The 25,293-nt window shown below is 42.4% G+C and overlaps 1 protein-coding gene across 1 annotated transcript in view; it reads right to left on the bottom strand.

Moving 5' to 3' along the window:
- Positions 1–7,134: 7,134 nt before the first annotated feature.
- The window catches only part of LOC111819813 (insulin-like growth factor 1 receptor), a 229,568-nt gene continuing 211,409 nt past the window's right edge, over positions 7,135–25,293 (bottom strand). The window contains exon 3 of the mRNA XM_023727877.1: positions 7,135–7,423. Coding sequence (XP_023583645.1) covers positions 7,329–7,423 — 95 coding nt within the window. The 3' untranslated portion in view covers positions 7,135–7,328. The remainder of the gene's footprint in view (positions 7,424–25,293) is intronic.

The raw sequence follows: 25,293 nt of genomic DNA, 5'->3' as shown, positions 1-25,293 counted from the left end.
CCATCTAGCTTGACTTGAATCAATCCTTTCCTCCTCCGGCCTCACCACTGTCACAGCACCTTAGCAAGAAGCCCTCTCACCTTCTAGCACAGAGGTGCTGCTCCCCGAAGCTAGGCAGCTCTGGACTACCTCCAGGATGCGTACCATCGTCTCCCATGTCTACACAAACCACCTTTCAGGGCAGAGACTCCTTAAAGACGACTCCTTGTGCTGGTGGAGGGCAGGGAAGGCTAGAGGAAGGAGCAGGGAGGCTGCACCCCCAGAGGGACCCCCATTTCCTTTGTCTGCCCCTTGACTCTGGCTACACTCCAAAATAAGCCACCCTGTCACCCGTGGCCAGCCAGCCAGGCCATTCACGCTTAAAACATAAAGGGTACAAAGTTCCCCTTGACCAGAAGGAACTTGGGGTGAACTGGCCACCTGAGGGCCCAATGCCTCACCAGCCTTAGGGGTCTGCTGACCCAGTCCAGCCTCACCCAAAGCAGTCCTAAGAAACCCTCATCCCCACGTGTCACCACCCCTGTTAGGAATGGGGTCCACCAGTCTGGCCCCTTCAGCCTGGCCCCAGCCTGCATGGGGCAGCCTCATCCCCCCTCCAAGTGCCCCACCCTTCAGCCCCTCCAGCCTCTGTCACAGGACCTTACACATCCACACACTCCCTTCACTCAGACAATTCCTCCGTTTTCTGGGCCTCACCCCCACCTGCCCCGGCCAAGGCCACCGTTCTTGCAGCTCCCCCTGCCTCTCACCTCTGTGAACTGCTCTGAAATCTGTTTCAGTTAACATTTACGTGAAAGTCACAGATGACATATGTCTACCTGTGGTGAAATATCTTTACGTAGCCTTTTACCTTGGTTCTTTGGAAAAATAGCTTAAGAGATTTCCCCCTAAACCCTGAGGAGTTACCTTTACCCTAGTTTCCTACACCAGAGGGTTTGTTACCTTTGTCTGGGCTGGTTGACATTTCCTGGGTAAGCTGTAAACAACTTGTGGTTTGATACTTTTTGTCTGGTCCTGGGCTACAGCCTGCCCTGTGATTGGTATGTACCAATTGGTCAATAGACTATGCAAATGCACTGTCTGCAGCCTACTATGCAAATGAAGTATCTGTGGCCTACAAAGAGGGGATTGGTCAGTTTGTGACCCTGCTAGGAGGGCCATGCTTTAAGTTGACCAGGAGTTTGTGTATATAAGCAGCCAAACCCATGGAGGTTTCAGAGACAGAAAGAAAACACGCAGCAAGGAATCAGAAGGAAGAGAGAAAAGAAGAAAGAGGAGGCAAGCAGCCTCCTAAAGAGCTATAACATGGGTCAAGGGGTATAGCACTGAAGATAGCAAGACGCCCAGAAGGGGCCCAGTGGCAGAGCTGGTGGCTACAGGCCTGGAGAGGGCCCTGCAGCAGAGTAGGTGGTAACAGATGGCAGGGCTAAGAGGAGCCTGTACTGAGGGGTTTGAGAGGAGGCCTGCAGGGCCCAGAGGAGTTGAGAGAGCTCTCCTGCTCTAAGGGAGACAGACTCTGTCTACATGCTTCTTGATCCTGATCCTAAGTTCTACCCTGTTACTTCCTTAATAAATCACTTAACTGTAAATATGGTCTGTGAGTTCTGTGTGGCCATTGCAACAGATTATCAAACCCAGAAGAGAAGCAGAAAGTGGCCGGCATCAGAGATGGAGTGGTACAGCAGCTTGGAGAATGTGGAAATCTGGGATATATTTGATCTCTGCTTCATAGGAAGTGGCTTTGTGCTCATTCTTATATTTGAAATAATTCATATACCACCTCATTAGACCCTGAACTTCTTGAAGGCAAAGACTCTGCTACATTCTGATTTGTGTCTCTATAGGAAGCAAAGGCCCACAACAGACACTACACATTTGCCAAACTTTTGGACTCAGTCCTCCTCTCTTCCCTCTACGTCAATTGCACCGTCCTACGTCAATTGCACCGTCCTAACTAGCTCCTTGCTATCATGTTCTCTCCTCTCCAATCCATCCACCACAGAGCCTTTTGATGGCTCCCACTGCCCCCGGCTAAAATCTCAGTCTCTAGCCTGGTGCTGAGGCCCTTGCAGATTGGCCCTGTCCATCTTTTCAGTGGTTCCTTGCACACACTCAGCTGTTCTTGCTTATGCTGCTTCCTCTGCCAGTTATGCCCTTTTCTGCCTTATCCATTTAGAAAATTCCTATTCTGCCTAAAAATCACTTCTTTCTACTACTCTACACAAGCTGCAACCCACTCCCCTGCTCCCCCCCCAGCCCCCCCAACCCTCAGCATCTCAGAGGGGCCTCCTTGAATCAGCTGCTCTCTCACCAGGGCATACCTACAGCTTGCCTCTGCTGGCACCCTCCATGTTTGCTGGAAGAACCCCATAAAACACCAAGGGCTGAATGCTAAATTTACAAGGTGATGCCTTCGGAACAGCACTGTGTTTCAAGCTTGTCCCCAGCCACGTGGTCCCTCTGGTCCCTCTTCCTGAAGCCCTCTTCTACATCTGGGAGTGGCTGGCTGCCTCTCATCCCTCAGGTCCCAGCTCAAATGTCACTTCCTCTAAGCGGCCCTTTATGCCACTCTCCCACCACTATCACCTATTGACCACATAGCTCAGTTTTATTTTCTTCATGAAATCTAACTGTTATCCTTCCTGGTGTTGTTGCTGTCAAGTCAGCTCCAGCTTCTGGAGATCTTATGTATAACAGTCTGGCACCATTTGCATGACTATTGGTATGTTTGAGTCCATTGTTGCAGCTATTGTGTCAATCCATCTCATTGAGGGTTTCCCTCATTTTCTGTAAACTTCTACTTTACCAGTCATTAAAATCCTCACAACTGAACAGATAAACATCATCATGATAAACGGTGAAGAAATTGAAGTTCTCAGGATTTTATTCTACTTGGATCAACAATCAACGCCCATGGAAGTAACAGTCAAGAAACCAAAGGGCATGTTGCACTGGGTAAATCTGTTGTAAAAGACATCTTTAAAATCTTAAAAAGCAAAGATGTCACTTTGACGACTACGATGACCCATCCCTAGTCTTTTCAATTGCCTCGTACGCACGCAAAAATTGGACAGTGAAAAAGAAGGACAGAAAAATTTATGCATTTGAATTGTGGTGTTGGTAAAGAAAAATGAACATACCATGGACTGCCAGAAGAACGAGCAAATCAGTCTTAGAGGAAATACAACCAGAATGCTCCTCAGAAGCGAGGATGGTGAGACTGTGGCTCGTTTCCTTTGAACACATCATCAGAAAGGCCAATCACTGAAGAGGGACATCTCCTTCCTAGACGGTCTTTTAGCCGGGCTTGCTGCATTAGGGACCCTCAGTCTGATATACTCTATTTCTCCGGAAGACCTGAATAAGCCCTGTATGTCTACCTCATTGGATTCAAGGAGTCACAGGCATCCTGAAAATCCCTGGGTTCCCCAGCTGGTGGTCTCCGTCTGTAAGGCCTGCTCAATGCTCTGCCCTGGCACAGTGGTGCAGTGTAACATGCTGTGTGTGTTATCCCATCTACACTCCCAAATGGACACGGATTAATGGCAAGAAAGGGTAAAATCATTAACAAAATTAGTCCTTTCAATAATAAAAAAACAGCTTTAAGCCTCTTATTATAGGTACTTATTTTTTAAATGAAAACTTTCAGTATAGGTAATAACTTCACTAGTACAGAAATTTAAAAATATAATTAAAATTAATTAATGTATAAGTATATGGATATATTTAACAGCATAGAATCGTCCCTCCCCTACTCCATTTTCAGTATTTTTATGCACATAGAGGCAAATACAGATATTTTTATTTCCCCCTTTTTACACAAATAGTTATCTCTGTACATACTGTTCTACATGTTATTTTTTCATTTAGAACATATCTTGGCAATCTCTCCATATTAGCAGAGGAAAAATTTCTTCATTCTATTTTAACAACTAAGCAATATTCCATTGCATAGATAAACCCTAATTCAGTCATTCCCAAGCTTGTCTGCATATGGAATCATTTGGGGAGCTACAAAAATATCTGTCACCCCAAAGACTGATTTAATTGGTCTGGGATATGACCCGAGTTTCAGAATTTAAAAAAATTGGCTTAGTGATTCTAACAAGCAGACAAGTTTGGGACTTTTTGTTTATGGTCCTAATTTATTTGTCCATTCCCTTACTGATGAGTATTTGGGTTATTTTCTATCTTGCAATTTCAAATAATGCTACAATGAATAACTTTGCACAACTGTAATTTCACATGAGTGCAAGTAGATGTATGGGGTAAATGCCCCACAAAGCTGAGTCAAAGGTATGGACATTGACATTGTGTGAGAAAGTGCCGAATTCCCCTCCACAGGTGTGGACCATTTACTCCTCTCTGCAACGTGGGGCCGTTTTCCCACAGGTCTGCCAACACAGTGTGTCATTATACATTTTGGAATTTGTCCAATATGAGAGGTGGAAAAAACAGTATTGCCGTATAGGTTCAATTTGCATTTCTTAGTGAGAATAAACATTTTTTTAGCATGTTTAATAGCATTTGTGTTTCCTCTTCTGTGAACTGTCTGCTCAATCGTTCAGCCCCAATCCTACTGAATTGTTAGTCTTCTCCTTACCAGTTTCTAGGAGCTCTTTTTTTTTTTAAAAAAAAAAATTAGGGAGATTGCTCATTGTCTGTGATAGGAGTTACAAATATTTTTCCCAGTTTGGCATGTCTTTGCTTATGGTTTTGGGCTATGCAGATTTTTAAAAAATGTATGTAAAGTTTTATGAACGTTTTCTTTTCTGGTTTTTGACTAAAAATTAGAAAGCCCTTCCCTAGTCCAGAGTTGTAAAAAGAAGCTCCACATGCATTCGCTCGTACTTTTATAGTTTTGTTGTTTTCATTTTTATCTTGGACCCATTTAGAGTTTAACCTAGTGTATCGTATGATATGTAGGCCCAATTGTATTTATTTTCCAGATGGTTACCTGTTGCCCCCATACCATTAAGTAAATAGTCCGTCTTTATCCCACTGATTTGTAATGCCCACTTTATAAAACACGAAATTTCTGTATGTTCTTGCATCTTTATTTGGACTATCTATTCTGTCCATAGGTGTGTCTATTCATGCGCCGGCACCTCATTGTTTTAATTACTTAGGCTCTATGAGAGGGACATCATGTTTGATAATGTAGAGGGTAAGCGAAACAGAGAACGACCGACCTTCAACGAGATAGACTGACACAGTGGCTGCAACAATCGGCTCAAGCATAACAATGATTGTGAGGATAGCACAGGCAGCATTTCATTCTGTTGTACATACGGTCGTTATGAGTTGGAACCAACTCGACGTCACCTAACAACAATGTGGAATATTTCAATGTATACATTGACTTGATAGCAGTGGGTTTGGTTTTTGCTGTGGAATATTTCAATATATGTAAGGCTCGAACTCCTTGTTGCTCTTGTTCAGCGTTTTCTTGGCTATTACTTTTTTTTTTTCGTGATCACTTTAGTCTGTTTATGTAAAAAACAAAACAAAGAACTGTTGGTATTTGGATATTGAATTTATAGATTAACTCAGGGAGAAGTAATGTTGTAATAACGTTGATTATTCCTATCCAGTAATACAACGTGTTTTTTTCCGGTTATTAAAGTTGTCTTTTCTATCTTTTAATAGTATTTTAGAGATTTCTTGTTAATTCTTAAGTGTTTTCCCCTTTTGTTTTCATTGTAAATAGTCTTTTCTTCTGGCATATCTTCTAAAAAGTTATTTGCATATTGTAGGGTTATATTATGTCAACTCTGTTTATATTATTTCTAGCAAAGGATGTTCTATTCTGTGCTTTTAGAAGAATACAATGGGAAGGGGAAAAAAAAGTTAAAAACTCTTAAAAAAAAAAAAAAAGGTTGAGATCCTAATCAAGCATCAAACCAATACATTTTGAGCTGGCATTCACGATACAAGCCTTGGGGCATATTGCTTGAGGGCCAAGGCTAGATTCTGGCAAAAAGAAGATGGTGTTCCTCAAGCTTCTAAACCAACAAATTCAGAGAGGCTAGGGGAAAGAAGCAGGACAAAATTTAAGGATTAATCTAACATTTATGAAAGTTTGACTTCATGCCTTCATGGATGCTTGAAGAGGATGGTCATATCTTGGCCAGGCTGACTATCTTAAACCAGTTGCTGCCAAGTCGATTCCAACTCAAGGTGACCCCATGTATGTCAGAGTAGAACTGTGCTCCATAGGATTTTCAAGTGCTGGTCTTTCAGAAGTAGACTGCCAGGCCTTTCTTCCAAGGAGCTTCTGGGTGGACTCAAAATGACCATATTAGCAATGCATCTATCTAAACCAGGTCAAATTCATAAGGAGATTGGCACCTCATGGTGAACACATAACCTGTTGATGATGGGCTGTATTTCTGATCATTGCAAGATTCGACTGGTATTTTATAAGCAAAGAACAAGTTTCCTCTTTAATAGCTACATGTTTTAAAGATGTGTCCCTTTAAGAATAATAAAACACACATCCAAACATATTCGTCAAGTCTAGAGGTTCCAATTTTAAACCAGGGCTTTGAACTGGTTCGAACCGGTTCAGCCATGGCTGATGAAGCGAAGTTGGAACAGACCTGAATTTTTAAAATCTGGGTGAAGTGGAAGAATAATTGGAATCGGAAAAATTACAGGTCGAAGCCCAGGAATGGGAGACTTGGAAGAGGCACAGTCAGTCCTTCTGAGCCTGATGAGGCAGACTGGATTATTGCCAGGACTGTGGAGAGTGATATACATACATTCAAAGTGGTGCGGTCAGCTGCCATCTTTGAGCGGGGCACCACTGTTTCCGACTCTGACAGTGAAGAGATTTGGTTGCTATGCAATGCACACATTGCCCTTGTTTTCTAAGAGGGAGATTAAGTTTCTAAAAGGGCTATGACCTGCAATCTTTCCTGTTCTGGTTCACCCACATTGTAAAAATTTGTGTCCATTCAGGTTTCACTTAGTCGGCCATGACTGAACTGGGCAGAACTGATTTGAAGCCCTACTTTAAACATGGAGGCTGTGGCAGCACAGAGCTACAGGGCTCTGATTCCCTTTCAGAAAGGACTGGCTGCCCACCTGCAGGGTGTCACTAGCTGACAGCCTCCACCTCTGCTCCTCTGGGGTCCATTTCAGTTCTTGACTGAGGTCACACTTTCCTTAGGGCAGCTCCCGGCCAATAAATGAACCTGCTGATGGATGTTTCTGTCCAACAAGGGACTCCTCTACTGGGCAGTATTTGCTCTGGGCTCCCCTCAGGCTGGCAGAGTCTTTGTCAGATCAGCATCTTAGTTTGAAGGCCACCTCCTTCCCTCCCATCACCTTACTCCTTGCTTCCTTTCACAGGTGTTATCCCTCAGTAACTTCTGCATTCTCAACTTCGTCTCAGATTCTGCCTGCTGGAGAACCCAACCTGCAACAAAGGTGTTTATCAAATTTTGCGGAAACAGGAAGGAATAAAATCCTCACATAATGTAGGACCAAACAACCCTGGAATCAAAAGTAGAGAGCCTCAAATCACACAAAACTCAACCTCAAATGTATCTCAGAGGTTAGCTTCATCAAGTTTAGAAGTCCTCCAACCTTCTGTGGCTATTAACAAGCATTCACTGCATACTGGGAATTTACATAGTTGACTTGGTTAAATTTACTCCTCATGTCCCTTCTAGGTGGCAGGTATTATTATTTCCATTTTATACAAACGTAAACTAATGCTCAGAGATGTAAGACCTGATGTAAATAAGTGGTAGAAACCAGATTCAAACTTAGGCAGTCTATTTCTCTCTTGAGTAGTCCCTGGGTAGAACAAAATGGATTAATATGCTTGGCTGTTAAGCAAAAGGTTGGAGGCTCTAGTACACCCAGAGGTGCCTTGGAAGAAAGGTCTGGTGATTTACTGCCAAAAAAATCAGCCACTGACCAAAAGAGTAAAAAGAGAACCTAAAGAATGGGGGAAAAAATTTTGGCTACAACATATCTGACAAGGGTCTAATCTCTAAAATCTACAGAATACTTCAACAGCTCAACAACAAAAAGACAAACAATGCAATTAAAAAATAGGCAAAGGATATGAATAGATGCTTCACCAAAGAAGACGTCCAGGCAGCTAACAGACACATGAGGAAATGCTCACGATCATCAGCCATTAGAGAAATGTAAATCAAAACTACAATAAGATACCATCTCACCCCGACATTAGTGGCACTAATAAAAAGAAAAACAGAAAATAACAAATGTTGGAGAGGTTGCGGGGAAATTGGAGCTTTTATGCACTGCTGGTGGGAATCTAATATGGCACAACCACTATGGAAAATGATATGGTGCTTCCTTAAAAAGCTAGAAATAGAAATACCATACGATCCAGCAATCCTACTCCTAGGAATATATCCTAGAGAAATAGGAATGTGTCACATGAATAGACATGTGCACACCCATGTTCACTGCAGCATTATTTACAACAGTAAAAAGATAGAAACAACCTAAGCGCCTATCAACAGATGAATAGATAAACAAATTACAGTACTTACACACAATGGAATATTATGCAATGATAAAGAACAACAATGAATCCACAAAACATCTCACAACATGGACAAATCTGGAGGGCATTATGCTGAATGAAGTAAGTCAACCACAGAAGGACATATATTGTATGAGAACACTATTATAAAAACCTAAGGTTTACACACAGGAAAAAAAAAACTTGGATGGCTATGAGGGAGGAGACGGGTGGGAAGGGGAAATTACTAACCAGACAGTAGACAAGTGTTAACTTTGGTGAAGGGAAAGTCAATACACAATATAAGGGAAGTCAGCACAACTTAACCAAGGCAATGCCATAGAAGCTTCCTAGATACATCCAAACACCTTGCGGGACCGAGTTACCGGGGCTGAGGACCATGGTCTCAGAGGACATCTTGGGGGCCAATTGACATACCATAGTTCATAAAGAAAATCTTCTACATTCTACTTTGGTAAGTAGCATCTGGGGTCTTAAAAGCTTGCAAGACACATCTATTGGTTCCATCCCATCTGGAGCAAAGGAGAATGAAGAAAACCAAAGACACAAGGAAAATATTAGTCCAAAGGACTAATGCATCACATGAGCCACAGCCTCCATCAGGCTGAGCCCAGAAGAACTAGATGGTGCCCTACAACCATCACCAACGGCTCTGACAGGGATCACAAGAGGGTCCTGGACAGAGCAGGGAAGAAAAGGTAGAACAAATCCAAATGCACAAAAAAGGACCAGACTTACAGATCTGACAGAGACTGGAGGAACCCCTGAGACTATGACTCCTGGACACCTCGCTAACTCAGAACTGAAGCTACTCCTCAAGTCCATCTTTAAGCCAAACATTAGACTGGTCTATAATACAAACAACAGCACACATGAGGAACATGCTTTCTTAGTTCAGTCAAGTATATGAGACCAAATGGGCAACTCCTGCCTGAAAGCAAAGATGAGAAGGCAGGAAGGTACAGGAATAACTGGATGAATTGACACAGGGAACCCAGGGTGTAAAGAGGAAGGGAGACAGTGCTGACACATTATTACTTTGAACTGTAAACTTTCACTCAAAGCACAATTTAAAAAAAAAAAAAGTCAGCCATTGAAAACCCTATGGAGTACATACAGTTCTACGGACACACACAGGGCTTCCATGAGTTGGAGTCAACTGGATGCTAACTGGTTTGGTGTTTTTGGTTACTGACCCCAAAGTCTTTCTCCTTTCCTGGGTCGTACACTGTCCAACACTCTTAGCTTATCGGTCCAGGGAGGGCCCCCTTCACCAGCTCAGGGTCAAGGAGCTGGTGTGGTTTAGGAGGCATGGCATTTCTGGTGCTTCTGTGCCTAAATTAAGATGCCTCCTTTAAACAATGAATTGTTTTACCTTTGTCTTACAAGGGGACATAATAATTGGCAACCATGTACAGAATTCCTGGGTCAAGGCTGAACTTCATTTATGCCAAGTCAACAAGGGTATATTCACACATTTGTTTCACAATTTCCCTAGGTGGTGTTTGCAGAATTTCCCTTGATAACATTGATTCCTTAGACTGTTAAAATTAATCTTGGATGGGGGTGGGGGAGTTACCCAATAGCTTTCAAACCTTTTTTTTTTTTAAGTCAGTGTAAGAGAAGCAGTGTTGCTGTGGCTGAACTGGGTCCCGAGCGCAGCAGTGCTGCCCTCTGCTCCACTCGATGGGCCCCACACAGAGGCCTCTGAGAAACCAGGCTCCATAAACCAGAGACTGCACAGCGCCTCTGGTATCACCACTTTGTGGTATGGCTAAAGACACAGAAGAACAGGCCTGCCCAGAGTTACCCAACTTGTTAGTGATGCTGCTGGGAACAGAACTGTAACTTTTCCTGACCTTAAATACCTCCCTCTGTAGTTTTTAAGTTGTAGGCACAAAAAGTAAAGATCAATTACATTTAACTACATTACTCTCAAATTCTCTCCTAACCCATTGATTATTTCCAAATTTAGTAAGGCCATGCTGTGGTGCCTTCACCTGGGTCATAGCCCAACCTGTTGCCATCAAGTTGATTCTAATTCATTGTGACCCCGTGTGTGTCAGAGTAGAACTAGGTGCCTTAAGATTTTCAGTGGCAGATTTTTCACAAGTAGACCACCAGGCCTTTCTTCTGAGGCCCCTCTGAGTGGACTCGAACCACCAACCTTTGGGTTAAGTCATAGCCCAGGGAAACATCAATGCATCCAAGGATACCTGTGATAGCTTCATCAGTGACACAGCCAGCAGAAGAACAAAAAAATTAACTGAGGATGTTAAAACTGCTGAACAACGGAAAACATACATGGATTTTCAGCATGTGTAGAAGTCTGCTTTCTATGCATGGCTTATGAAACTGGTGCAATTTTAAATTTTTATAAGCCATTTGAAAGAGCAAACTTTGATATTAATGTCAAAAAAGATGGTGGGGAGGAATATATACATAATCAAAGGAAGTTTCTTTCCTTCAGCGGATATCAGAGAAGCCCTACAAATTATTAATATCTCTTTTAGAAAAACAAAGGTGAAATGAAAATAACCACTGACAGTAGTCATACAACAAAAGAGCAGAGTATGAAAGGCAAGGCAACCCAAGGATGTTGCTGCCAGTTTTGAGCCTAATCAAGCTCACACCTCTAACCTTTTATTTTGTAAAGCTGCCAATTCAATTTTATAGTATAAAAAATTGAGTCAATTAACAGGCTATGTTTAACGTGCACTGTATCTACTATGAGATGAGAGAATATCTTAGAAGAGGATTTTTAAAAAAAATTTTAAATACTACTTTGGAACACTTATGGGCAAACAAGAGTTGGAGCACTAATCACTGTAATTTCCCCACCACGATCACTATGTGAGGCATTCAGAAAATTGATGGAGGCAAGTGATGATTCAGCTGCAGTATTAGAAGGAGCGGAGAAAGTTGCCAATCAATTGCAAGGGAAGTGCTTCAGAGGCTCATCTCAAGTGACAGCAATGGCTGCAAGAGACAGACGGACTAACTCAATTTCCAAACCGCACACATACAAAGCTCCTCAAAGGTTATCATCCCAGATCTGATCCTGAATTGTGTTAAACGGAAAAGAAGTGCAGAGGCATCATTCACAGGGAGGTTAGCATCTTTACTCTGTTAATAAGATACACTCAATGAAGCATCAGAAGCATATTTATTATTCTCCCTACTCTCAGAGTTACCGAGCTCCTACTATACACAAGGTACAAGAAGAGTTTGAAAGTTCTGGGCACTGACTAGGTCCTTCTAGGTCAACACATCATGGGAAGCCCTTTGGCGGATCCAGCATATGGTGTGCTGTGGTTGCAGTTATTAGCTGCCAACAAGTCAGCCCTGACTCACAGCAATGCCACGCACAACAGAACAAAATGCTGCCTGGTTCTGGGTCATCCTCATGATCTGTTGGGGATCAGACTTGATGGCTGCCCATTAAGTGCACTGGCTGGTAATCGAACCTATGTCTCCTTCATGGAAGGTGGGAATTCTACCACTGAACCACCAGTGCCTCTGTGGTATGTGGAGAGGGTATCAAAGGTGCCTGATGATGTCTTCAAGCTTGACTTTTACGTTTCTCAGCTATCTCAGAAGTCTGGCTCTGTAAAATTACTAATATTTTAAACAATGCAAATATAGTTGAAACATACTCTCAACAGGAGAAGGGAAAGATTCGCATTTAGGAACTTCGTTAAACTTTTGGCCTTTCCAAAGCTAAATGAATCTTAGGGAAGAAATAATAAGTTCCCATTTATTAATTTAAAACAGTTTTCTGTTTTAACAGATCTAGATCTATATAAAAAAAGACCATGTATGGCAATGTCAGTAATCTTTCACTTTTTCTAGATATTTCAAATTACAACTATTATCAAATCCTTCCCAAACTACTCAGGAAAACTTAACTATCTTCTAATCTCAAAGAATTGTCAGTTACATTTGCACAAACATGACAAGCTCAAGCAATACATTTACAAATAGGTATTTCTGCCAGAAGATTAGGAAAAAATGTATTCAGCTATATGGCATGGCACGCCCCCACTCGAATCCCCAAATACATTTTGTTGTTGTGGTTGTTAGCAGAAGAAGCATAAAAGCATCTTTGGAGTACATAAAAATATTCCTTTTCTTATGGTTCTTATCTCAATATATAAATTGGGATGAGTTGCCATAAATATTTAACTAAATTATCCTATTCTTTTCATCTTCCGAATTTACTCAGACTTGGAATCCTGTTCTTCCTCTGGAATCTCCTTGGCTTTTCCTTTGTCAGTAAGCTAAATTCCTTCTCCTCCCACATGCATAAAAGCATTAATTTATAAAACACATAGCCATATGTCATATCTCATGTAATTCTATTTTACATTTCACTGCCACCCAGACTTATCTAACATGAACAAATAGATATTATTTACTGTAGTCAAAATGAGAATTATATAATGCCACTCACATAGCCATAAATTGATTTTTGATTAATGTTTAAGCAAAAAGCAAACAAGCCCATCTGCTCGGAAAACAAACAAACAAAGGGAAGCAGCCGCGCGCACGGTTCACAGGAATGTCTGCAGTCTTACTATGTCTCGGCTGCTGGAGAGAAGGGAGTTTTTCCACTACTAGTATGAAAATGTACTACCAACCAGAACGTAATTCTGTATCTAGATTTGGTTTCTTCTCTAGCAAATGTTAATTTAATATACCATTACTTAGCATAAAATTAAAAAACAATCCCACTAGGAGGAAAGCCCTGAAGATTAACCAGTAGTGAATTTCTTCTGTTTTGCCCGGTGGGAGCAAAAGAAACCTCAAATGGATAAGTTTTTCTTCTTTAAGGGCTGCGCCCTACGGTCAGGTTAAGAATGAAGAAAAGCTAGGTGTTCTGGATCGAGTTGTGTGCCCCCAGATATGTGTTGGCATTATAGCCTCTACACCTGTGGATGTCATGTAATCAATCAGTTGAGGTCACGCCAGTGTAAAGCGGATCCAAAACTTAATCACTTCTGAGTTACAGAAACAGATCAGACCCAGAGGCAAACACACACAGGAGAAGACAGATACCACGTGAGGATGGTCTATAAGGAACCAAGGAACGCCCAGGGCAACCAACAAAGACAGAATCTAGGTGGCCGAGACCCTGATTTGGACTTATAGCCTCCAACACTGTGAGAAGTAGATCACCAGGCCTTTCTTCTGAGGCTCTTCTGGATGTATTTGAACCTCCAACCTTCTGGTCAGCAAAATGGCTTTTCTTTAAAGCCACCCACTTGTGGTATTTGTGTTACAGCAGCACTAGGCAACTAAGACCCTAGGTATCCTATCTTACGTAAGGAAAGTGGGTGCTAAACGAGGGCTTTGAAAACTATTTTAAACTGTCTATCCATTTTGTACATAAGAAATTGCCTTTTCAATGCGACCCAGAACTGACAAGACTCTAAACCAATGAAAACAACAAAAAGGCACTGTCCTCTCTCTGTAATCTCCCAGGCTTCACTCAGCATATGGCACCCGGTATGGCAGGCCCTCCTGTTGGTGGTCTGACAGTGCTAATCCATTAGTGCAAATTCACTTGACCTCCAAGCAGCAGGTGGGAATTGCACTAACATCAATGCATTGCCAATATTCCAATTTTCAGGAAAAATACAAGATGCAAAAAAGATTAAACCTAGCAAGCAGATTCTGAACAAAAATAAGCAGCAGTTTAGGGTCTTGAAATATAGCATCACAGGTAAAGAATGAAAACATGGTAAGGGAACTTTCAGTAACCAAAATGACACAAGGTACACACAACAGAGAGTGAGCAAACAAAAGACGCTCCTTACTGCTACAAGAAGAAGGGAGTTTAACTTGCACCTTCCAAAATTAAATTCTAAACCTGATACCAAAAAGAAAACTTAAAAACCCATTCATCACATTTCAGATAGATAAATAGATTTAAAAAACAAAAATCCATTGCTGTTGATTCCAACTCATAGCGACCCTACAGGACAGAGTAGAACTGCCCCGAGGGGTTTCCAAGTTGCGGCTGGTGGATTCAAACTGTCGACCTTTTAATTAGCAGCCGAGCTGTTAATCACTATGCCACCAGGGCTCCGGATAGATATAAATAGATCAGTAGATAGACATTTGCTAATAAAAAGTAAATTGAGTTTCTATATATTTTCCACAAATGTCCACCCCCAGACTGAGATAGACACTGTCAAAGTGAACAAGACATTTTTATGACTATATTTCACCTTTGAAAATATTAGGTTCACAGTTGAATGCCTGCACAAATCCTATTGACTGGCTATCAAAAAGACTCTGCGACAGTGTTTCATTCGAAGAGTTTATTTCAAAGATTGTTCTTTAAAAGGTTACACATGTACCACACACTGGCCGAGAGAACAAGGATCTTTGTCTTTCTTTGCCCAAAGACAGTGTTTCCTGAGCCTGTTTCTACCTTCGACTAACAGTTCTGATCTTGGCTTCAGAAAAACAACTGCATGACTGTCCTAAACAGCAGAGAGAGAGAGGGGCAACCTCCAGCAGAGGTTGCTAACCCATCAGTCACATCAACCTTTTCTAATTACAACGCTGCATTTCATTATTCTTCAGGCAAAATAGGGACCTTACATTTAGAGCACCAGGTAAACAAGGCCTTTCGCTGTCTCTGTTTTTAAGTTTGTTTTTATAAACATTCCCCCCGACCCCCAAACGGAATTACAGCCACACAATGGTCCCATTGTTGAGCACAGCCTTGACCTCTACCGGACAATAGATTGTTTTTCTCTTGGCCCCTTAGAGTAAAATTAGTTTTAATAAGGAAGGCTCTCCTGCCTTCAAATTATAAAAAAAAAAAAAAAAAGAACGTCTATAGCATAGGTTTTCTAAGTTTAGATTGTACAAAAGTGGTGGATACTGGACTTGCCAGGAAAGCGTGTCACCTGCTTCTGCTTCTCTTCAGGGACAGAGATTAAGGGGTTTGTTCTGGAATTTTCCAAGGAGGCCATTTTAGCTATTATATCAGGGAACTTTCTAATCAGTCTGTTACTCCTGCCTACAGGAAAAAACAAAACACAGCAAAACAAAACACATACAGTATTTCTTCTAAAGGAGTGGGGGCAAGAAGTTTATCTGGAAAGAAGATGCCCAGAGTCACTCCTTTCCTAGAAGGCAGAAACTACAACAGTTCTCCTCAGACAGTCAACAGTGTAGAAGTGAACATGCTGGAATGTAGGTGGAGAACCCCCTTCTCTAGAGCCTGACAAGGAGCAGATGAACTTCTTTTTAAACAGAGGAGCACAGCAAACGGGAGGCCCCCACGTGTCAAGGCAGAGAAGCAGCCCACAGCCCAGCAGCAGATGCCCAGAGCAGTGAGAAAGGGAAACAAGCTCGCATTCACAGAGAAGCGGCTCGTTTCTCACTTTCTAAACGCTTCCACAAGTTGTTTGTTTCTATATTTTGAAGCCACTCAACACCCAGAGTATTTGCTAAACATAGGCAGAGTGACCAGCAGAGACAAACCAACCCAAACTCCTCCCTGATGTTTACAAGGATAAACACAGAACCGGAAAACGGGAAGCTGTCGAGCCAAGAGGACAGAGACCTCGTTTGATTCAATACTGAATGAGCTGGTGGAAATCACAACAAATAATTTTTTGAACAAGGGTGAACTTGTCTCAATGGTGTTGGAGACATATCAGCACATCCTAGTGCAAGGCTCCAGTGTCTGGGTTTCCCACCACCCAGGAACTAGCTCTCCTGATACCAGATGTTACCAAGTCAACGCCAACTCACAACAACCCGCGTGTGTCCGAGTAGAACTGTACTCTATAGGGTTTCCAATGGATGCTTTTTTGGAAGTAGACTGCCAAGCCCTTCTTCCAAGGTGCCACTGGGTGGACTTGAACCTCCAACCTTTTTGGTCAGCAGCCAAGTACGTTAACTGTCTGTATCACCCAGGGAGTCCGGCTTTCTTGGTAGCTTGTAGAAATGCTCTAGGTGACTTCATTATGATGGCAGTAAGATTATTTGTCAAAACACACACACACACATACCCCTTTTACAAACAACTTGCTGGTTAAGCAAGGCCTCCAGTACATTTTCTCCCCTACCTTCTCTTTCTTCTAAAGGTTACTACTTACTCACTTTTTTCCACTGATTTAGATTATACAAGAGGAAACAGGACACTATAAAAAGCTGATTTTGCCACCACAGAAAGCAGCACGTTAAGATAACAGCACACACTGTTTCTGCAGTATCTTTCATCATCAAGGGCTCTCACATCATGTGTGCCAGGCCCGCTGAGTACACTCTGCTACAATGCCCCCGTCCGGGGTGGGGGAGCTGACAGCCTGCCTAGCGGTAATGTCCAGGAAGGGCAGAAAGAAAGGAACATGCAATTAAAACTATAAGCGGGGAATGATTTATGTAGACAGAAGTTCATTACTAGGGCCGTGTCAAAGCTTCATGGAACAACTGAGTTTTCAGAAGGGATGTGAAAAAAGAATAATTGCAAGGTCAACAATATGGTAAAATGCCTGGATTGTACCATTAGTTTTCTTAAGATTGCAGACAAAATGATACCAGGCAAATTATTTTCCTTCCAAAAGGAAATGAAGACCAGGGACCATTTGTGCAAAGATATTCATCCACTCATAATGTGGCAGAGACTCTGGCCAAGGAGGAGTAAGGAAATGGTGAGGAAGATGAGCCCCACGCCACATGGAGGGTGGCTGCCTGGAAGAAGGGGTGTGTGGAGTGTCCTGGATACCACCGCCAGCACCCAGCACCACAGGACTGGCTGAGAGACATCTGTTTAATAAATTAATGAAGCATGGGTTTCTCAGACCTGTAATTAACAGGGGAAATAAGAATCCGGGCATTGTTGTATTTTATCTACCACTACCATCTCCACCATTCAGGGTACTGCTACTACCACTAAATCTAGAAGGTGCATACAGGCAGTCCACGTCTTACGCCATATTCGAGTTAAGATGAACCACACTTATGACTGGGTTTTTTTTTTTTTGGTACACCTTATTGTTAGTATCTGTAAGTTTATATGGAATGTTTCCAACTCCCAAAGACGAATAAAGATGGGATTTATAAAGTTACTGATAATAAAAGGCAATAATAATGAAAAAAAAGAGGTATTTAACTTATGTCAGAACCAACTTACAATGGAGTCGCAGGAACGGAATCCCATCGTAAGTCAGGGATTACCTGTACAGTCTCGTGATAAAGAAAGGCTGTATCTCTCACTGAACACTTCTCCTTCCTCTACCCAAAGCTAGTAAAAAATGTGAAGTCTGAGTGGTGTTTGAACCCAACACTGTCATGTCTGAAGACACAGGGTTGAGTTGCCATTTCTAGCCATCTGATTCATCCAGCTAGATTCAGGGGAGTGTTGTGTTGGGGGTAAGACAGTGGTTCTAATAACAGGCAATACAGAGTAGGGTCTAAGAGTATGAACTCTGGAGCCAGAGTGTTTGGGATGAAGTCCCAAGTCTGCCATTGACTAGCTAGTGCTTACTTAGGCAAGTTACTTAACCTACCTGTGCCTCCATTTTCTCATCTCTAAAGTAGAGATAATCAATTGTATTTATGTGAAAACTGAGTTAGTAGGTGTCAAGTGCTCAGAATAATACCTGGCATAAATTGTTATCAGCTATTATTATAATATCTTTTAAATAAATTTTTATTGTGATGAATATATATGTGTATATAGATATAAAACAAAAAATTTGCCATTGCAACCTTTTTTTACATGTACAGTTCAGTGACATTAATTATGTTCATTGTGTTGTGCATCCATCACTATTATCTGTTTTCAAAATTTTCCATCACCGTTAACAGACGCTCAGCACCCCCACCCCCAACAATGACTCCCTCTTTATAATATTCTTCTGGTGGCTAACAAGCTAGAGCTTGGTTGGTAGTGCAGCTTGTGAAACCCTCATCACCCTTAGTCTGCCCTCCAGTCCCCTTGCCCCTGATGGCCTAGTCAGGAGTTGGGGTTTGACTGGGATTGGGACAACTGAAACTCTCTTAGCAAAACCAGGAGCCTGGTTTCTCTGATAAATGCTGAGGAATGGATTCTTGTATTTTTCCAGGGTCTGCTGAGTGGTCACAGAGCAGAGTGGCAGGGGCTGGAGGACACAGCCTCAGGCAGTCAGTCACAAGGAGCCCAAGCACATCCCCCAGGTTGCAGCCAGCAGCCATCTGGCTGAAGGCTTAATTTGTCTTAAGTCCCACTTCTGGGCTCTAATGGGATGCTCTGGGCACTGGAAGCTCCAAGTAATTAGAGATTAGTGCAGCAAGGGTAGCACCTTGATCAGATCAGCCTGGAAGGTCTTGATGGGCGAGAACATGAGAGGCCCTGTGCTGCAGGGACACAGGCTTCACCCAGTCCTTTGGAAGCCTTGCCCCCCTCCAAATAAGCTGCCATCTACCTTCTAAACAACGGATAGTTTAGAACTCAAGGAAGCCATTGTAGACATCCCTACCGCCCCATCCTTGACATATCCATACTCCAGAAGTCCTTGAATACTTTTAGTTCCTCACAGGGCCTCGTGTTAGTTCTCATTGCTTTACATGCAAGATGCAAAGGGCATTTTAATTTCCATCTTTCTAAATATAGTAAGTTTGGCCACCATCACCTGCTAAGGACTCTATCTTGACCGCACAATTCTACTAGCTGCGCATCAATAACATACCTTTATCATCATTTGGTAGACTATATGGCAACTCACCTCTATTATCTCATTGCAGGACAGCCAGCTTTTGATAATCGGTGAGAGTTAAGGCCCAAGAGCATGGCTAATTGAATCTACAGATAATCTTAGAAACTCCTTTTAGCCAATAATGTCAACTTCCTCCCTTCTTAATCTGAAGCTAGTACTTCTGATACAGGAGCCCTGGTGGCACAGTGGTTAAGAGCTTGGCTGCTAACCACAAGTTCAGCAGCTCAAATCTACCAGCTGCTCCTTGGAAACCCTATGGGGGCAGTTCTACTTGGTCCTTCAGTGTCGCTATGAGTCAGAATCGACTCGATGGCAAGGGGTTTGGTTTCTGGTTTTCTGATACGACTCAAAAGAGAAATAGTTCATTTAATTCATTAATCTTCCAACCCTCTGATGAAGGTGCTAACAAGCAGAGAGACAGTCCACTGGCAGATGGATGAAAAAGAAAACAGGCCTGGATAATATCCTAGATCACTAGCGGCTGAACCTAAAAAGGCTAAAAGTTGAAAATCTAGTCTTCCCAATAAAGGTGAACCAAAACATGTTCTATAATGTCCTACTAAATAAAGTCTGTCCGTAAAGTAACAGTGAAATCATCGTTCTCAGAAAGACTCTCAAGCCATGAAAACAACTGAAAATGTTCCCACAGGCCTGGCAACCCAGTGGCTCCAAATGAGAACTGGGACCAAGGCAGCTCGTAGAGTCTCGATGCCCAGGGAAGAAGGCATCCCTGGGATTCAGGTGACTGCTGGCCTTTCAGCATTTAAAAGGCATCTCTATTCTTTATAAACCACCTTCAAAAAGAAACAAACAAAAAACCCAGTGCTGTCGAGTTGATTCCGACTCATAGTGACCCTACAGGACAGAACAGAACTGCCCCACAGGGTTTCCCAGGCGCAGCTAGTGGATTTGAACTGTCAACCTTTTGGTTAGCAGCCGAGCTCTTAACCACTGCACAACCAGGGCTCCAGACCACCCTCAGCCACCCAGAAAGCTACCTGGAGAAAGGTATGTTGAAAGACCCTGTTCATGGGAGAAGTGTTTCCTTACAGAAAAATTCCAACTAATCAGTGTAGAAGGAAATAGAAAACTGCTGCTAGAACAGCACTGTAAAATTGTTGCAGGTAAGCTCTACCGAAGAATGCCAGAATTAGTGACAGAAGGTATGATGAGAAACAGGATATTTGTATAGTTGGAAAATAGCTCCCCCATGACATTAGTTATACGTGGGAAAGTAGTGGATTTACAGTGGATGAACTTGACGGACACCACTTTAACCAAGCGGTCAAGGTTAACATCACCAGCCATGAGGCATATTGACATCATGTGCCCCAGGATAGGAGAAGGACACATCATTCCTGTGGTTTTATTACCAGAAAGGTACACACTCGGTCTAATTATAAAAACATCAGAGAAATGCAGATTGAGGGACAGTCTGCAAAATAACTGACCAGTAATCTTCAAACGTGTCAAGGTCATGAAAAATAAGAAAAGACGAGCAACTGTCATAGATTGCAGGAGACTAAGTAGCTACACCAAATAAATGCAATGAGGGATCCTGCCACTGAAAAAGGTCACCAGCCAAAAACACTGGCGAAACCCAAAGAAAGTCTGCAGTTAACAGTGTTGCACGGATGTTAATTTCTTGGTTTTGATCACTGTACCATGGTTATGTAAGATGTTAAACATTAGGGAAAGCTGGGTGACCTTAAAACTCTTTGTACTACCTTTTCTACTTTTTTGTAAGGTTAAAATTATTTCAAAAATAAAAAGTTAAAAAAAAAAAAAAAAAGTTGCCTCTGGCTCATCCTCACTACCGAGTCACTGGTTTTGGTTCCAGCTCTTCAGATTTTCTTCCCTTGATGGATGTTATAACCTTCGATACCACTGATATTACATAGTTGAAATTCAAACTGAAACGTGAGAGAAGGAAGAACGTGAAAAAAGAAATCGTGCGGACACTGAGGGAAGAGGAGTTATTGAGATATTTTAAAATTCGAAATACTTTACACCATCCTCACAATCCATGTTAACACCCTACCCCCTCTCCTGCCCCTTCCATGAGCAATTCTTCCTCAACAATACTTGAGGAATCTGGCTACAGCCCAACACAGGCACTCCTGTTCAGAACCGAGCTTTGCAGAACATGCAGCCTTAACAAACAGAACGAATACAGTTCCCAAGGCAGGGGCTTCCTGTCACAGAAGTCAGCTGCAGAGGTGACTTTGGAACCAGAGTTCTTTCTTGATTCTAACCACATCTAACACAGCCATCCCAACTCCAGCTTCAACTCCTGTGTGACTCCCTTATAGACTAGGTTAATGCCATGCATTTCCAGGAACTGCAGCATTTTCCCACTCTTCGACCTATATGCCCAAAATCTCATCTTCCTAAACCAAAGTGGGTGCATCCTCCTTGCCTAGGTCAATTCTTGGGATGAACAAAACAGTTTTAAACAACTATGAAAGTCTACCTACCCACAGTTGAGAGGCACCATTTTTCCTGGAGGAAATGTCCACTTTAAATGCACAATTAAAGCCTCTCTCCAGCCCCCAAAACTTTTTTTTGAAAGGGTAAGAATGGAAAAAAGATGAGTGCTTCCACTTTGTTAATAGGTTGGTTTAAGAGTTACTGACCTGTATTCCTTCCTACCTGTTACCTACACATAAAAGCAACAGGCATTTCCTACTTAAAGTCCCTCTCAGCAGAGCCTCTAACGTGTGTATGTGTGTGTTTGTGTATGGTGTGTTTTCTCTTGTCCTGGCCACCTAAAAAAGATGAGTTACCTTTGGCAAAGGATCACAGTGATAGTTGGCTCAACAAAAGACTGTAAGACAGCTCAACAGTCTCTTTCTTACAAATACAGATAAGCATCTGGGTGTGCCCGTCACCCCCCATAAATCTCCAACTAACACTGTTGTTAACAGTGACAACAGCCGAAGCACAAGTAATAGCATGCACCCTGAAGGTAGGGGTTTGACTTATACAGTTATGTTTGTGTCTGCTAGTTTATGAGGATGTCATCTCCCAATTAAAAACCTTCTTCGCCCTTATCACTCTGCTCCAAGTCCAGGTACAGGAGTGGTGCCCTTGGTCTCCAATGCTTGAGCTAACAGAACCATCTGGGATTGCTTCGCCCGGCTCACCTTGTGATGCTCTGCCATTCGGAGCTGCTCCATGGTCTGCAAAAGTAAGGATGCTCAGATACACCCCCCACCAGTAACTGCCTTATTTTCAGATATTTCTGGCAATCCCGAGTCCAGATTCTTTCTGTCATGGACTGAATTATGCCCCCCAAAAAATGTGTGTATTTGTTTGGCTGGGCCACGATTCCTGGTATTGTGTGATTTTCCTATATGTTGTAAATCCTGCCTCTATTATGTTAATGAGGGAGGATGGGCGGCAGTTGTGTTAGTGAGGGAGGACTCAGTATATAAGATTGGATTGTGTCCTGAGGCAATCTCTTGAGATATAAAAGACAAAAGAGAGAAGCGAGGGGTAGGGGGACCTCATACCACCAAGAAAGCAGTGCCAGGAGCAGAGCACATCCTTTGGACCTGAGGTTCCTGTGCTGAGATCCTCCCAGACCAAGGGAAGATTGATGACACAGACCTTCCTCCAGAAGAGAGAGAGAGAGAAAGCCTTCCCCTGGAGCTGATGCCCTGAATTTGGACTTGTAGCCTACTGGACTGTGAGAGAATAAATTTCTCTTAAAGTCATCTACTTGTGATATTTCTGTTAGAGGAGCACCAGATGACTAAGACACTTTCCAACTAGTTTTTTGTCCCAATGGGACTACAGCCTTATTGTCATTGAGCTCATGTGTCAGTTCTGGTGGAGTTAAGTAGTGAATGAGGCATGTATTGCATCTGAAAAAAATCTGAAGGCAAGAGCTTTCACCAGCATCTCATCATTTAGTGAGATAATTCACATAATAAAAGTGTAGATTATATTGTTGAAGCTGGAGTGTTTAATGCCTGCATTGTCTTAAGAGCATTTTCCCCTTAAACACAGATGGCAACTGTCTGCACCAGAAGAACTGATTCCTCCTGATGTTTCTACCATCAACATACACAAGGCCCTACTATGTGCCAGGCACCATGGTGATACTGGGAATAGAAAGACAAACAAAAGTCAGTTTCTGCCCTTAAAAAACCACAATCAAGTCAAAGACCAAGCTACAAACAAGTAACTACAACACAAACTGTCACATGCTCTGGAGACAACACGGATTCATTTCTTGGGAATCAGGGAGGTGAAAAAGGGTGCTTTGTAAGGATAAACAAGGGATTTAGGAGATGGCATTTAAGGAGTCCTCAAAACCCAGCAGACATCTGGCCATATAAATAAAACTCCTGTATTCAGGGTTCATACTCTTTCTCAACAAGGATAATTCAAGTAATTACTAGCATTATCATGATCCAACACATAAGTTCATTTAAGGACCCCAACTATGTAAGCATGAATTTTTTTTGGGGGGGTGGCCTGCCTCACGCTAGCACGTTTATGAAAAACACAGGTTAGATTACTGGCTCCAAATTACTTTAAGAAAAACAAAAATAAAAAACCAAGTCAACAAACAAACAAATAAAAAAGCTTAAGCTTTTAAGATTTTCCTTTTTAAAATCTGGAAAATAGTCTTCCTGTCAAGAGCATGCAAGATTAATGATCTCTGTGACACTTACAGCGGGGACATCTGTGTTACTGTTAGGTGACATTTCCTAACAGCTTCTAATTGCCCTAAGTATTCCTTTGGAAGTGACATACCCCTTCGTATTCCTACCCTCTCAAAAAATTCCTTGTGTAATTTCTGGAAGATTTTAGACTGCAACTGTCAATGGGGCCATTCAAAAACTGAACCACTGTCAAGTCACTCACACGAAATTCTGGAGGCATTACCACAAGAGAGAATCAATTAGTTCCACAAAACAGCTGATTCAAATACAGTGCTCCAGCTGCTTGCTTAGAACAAAAACTAGAAAGCTGTCTACCTGTAAACTCATTTGGAAGCTGGACCTAATCAGGTTGACCTGATCAATCACTAGGACTGACCCAGCCAATTCATTACTGTACTAAGAACCATCATTGTCGTCTTCTGTAATATTGGAGATAAAATTAGCTCATTTAACAGGGCTCTTACAAATAATAAAAAGTCTAGAACAGAGAGTACCGCACAGCCATAAATGGTGGTTCTTAAATTTTCCAGATGAGAACACAGAGGTTATCCAGTCCAAACCCTTCGTTTGACAACCGAGGAAAGTGAGGTAGGGAAGAATAAAGTGAGCTGATTCATGGCACACCAGAAGCTGGGACAGAGCTAAGTAGAGCTGAGACAAGAACCAAAGTTTTGTTCTTTCTTTTTATCCCTAGTGTGATCCACCACAAGCAGCCACGGTGGTTAAATGCTCAGCTGCTAACCCAAAGGTCGGTGGTTCGAACCCACCATCCACTCCATGGTAGAAAGATGTGGCAGTTTGTTTCTAGAACGATTTACAGCCTTGGAAACCCTGGCAGTTCTGCTCTGTCCTATAGGGTCCCTATGAGTCGGAATCAACTTGACAGCAACGGGTTTTTGGTTTTTATGATCCACCACATTGCATTATTATACTGAGTTTCAGGGGAGGGCATCAATGAACTCTTCCACCCCAAGTGACCGACTGGCTTGTCTTTGAAAGTTTTAAATCAGAGGGAAGGCCTGTAAGGTCGTTCCTGCCATCTCTTCCCAATAGCGGCTAAGCTCAGGCCAGATCTAAGCCTACAGCTCTAGTTCAGCATTCAGGTGCCCAGGCAAGGCCATGAATACATGCAACTACTATCACAGATACAGACAGCTTAGGATCTGAAGCAATTAAATTGATGACAGAACTATTTGCAATAAGAAACCAGTTTCAAACTTTGAGGGAGAGAGTAGCAGGGGTAGGGGTCTGGGGACCATGCTTTCAGGGGACATCTAGATCAATTGGCATAACAAAGCTTATTAAGAAAATGTTCTGCATCCTACTTTGGTGAGTGGCATCTGGGGTCTTAAAAGCTTGCAAG

The sequence above is a fragment of the Trichechus manatus genome, unplaced genomic scaffold (assembly GCF_000243295.1).
Source record: "Trichechus manatus latirostris isolate Lorelei unplaced genomic scaffold, TriManLat1.0 scaffold00019, whole genome shotgun sequence".
NCBI lineage: Eukaryota > Metazoa > Chordata > Mammalia > Sirenia > Trichechidae > Trichechus > Trichechus manatus.
Note: the sequence above shows the minus strand (reverse complement) of the source record. Positions and strands in the feature narration are given on the sequence as shown.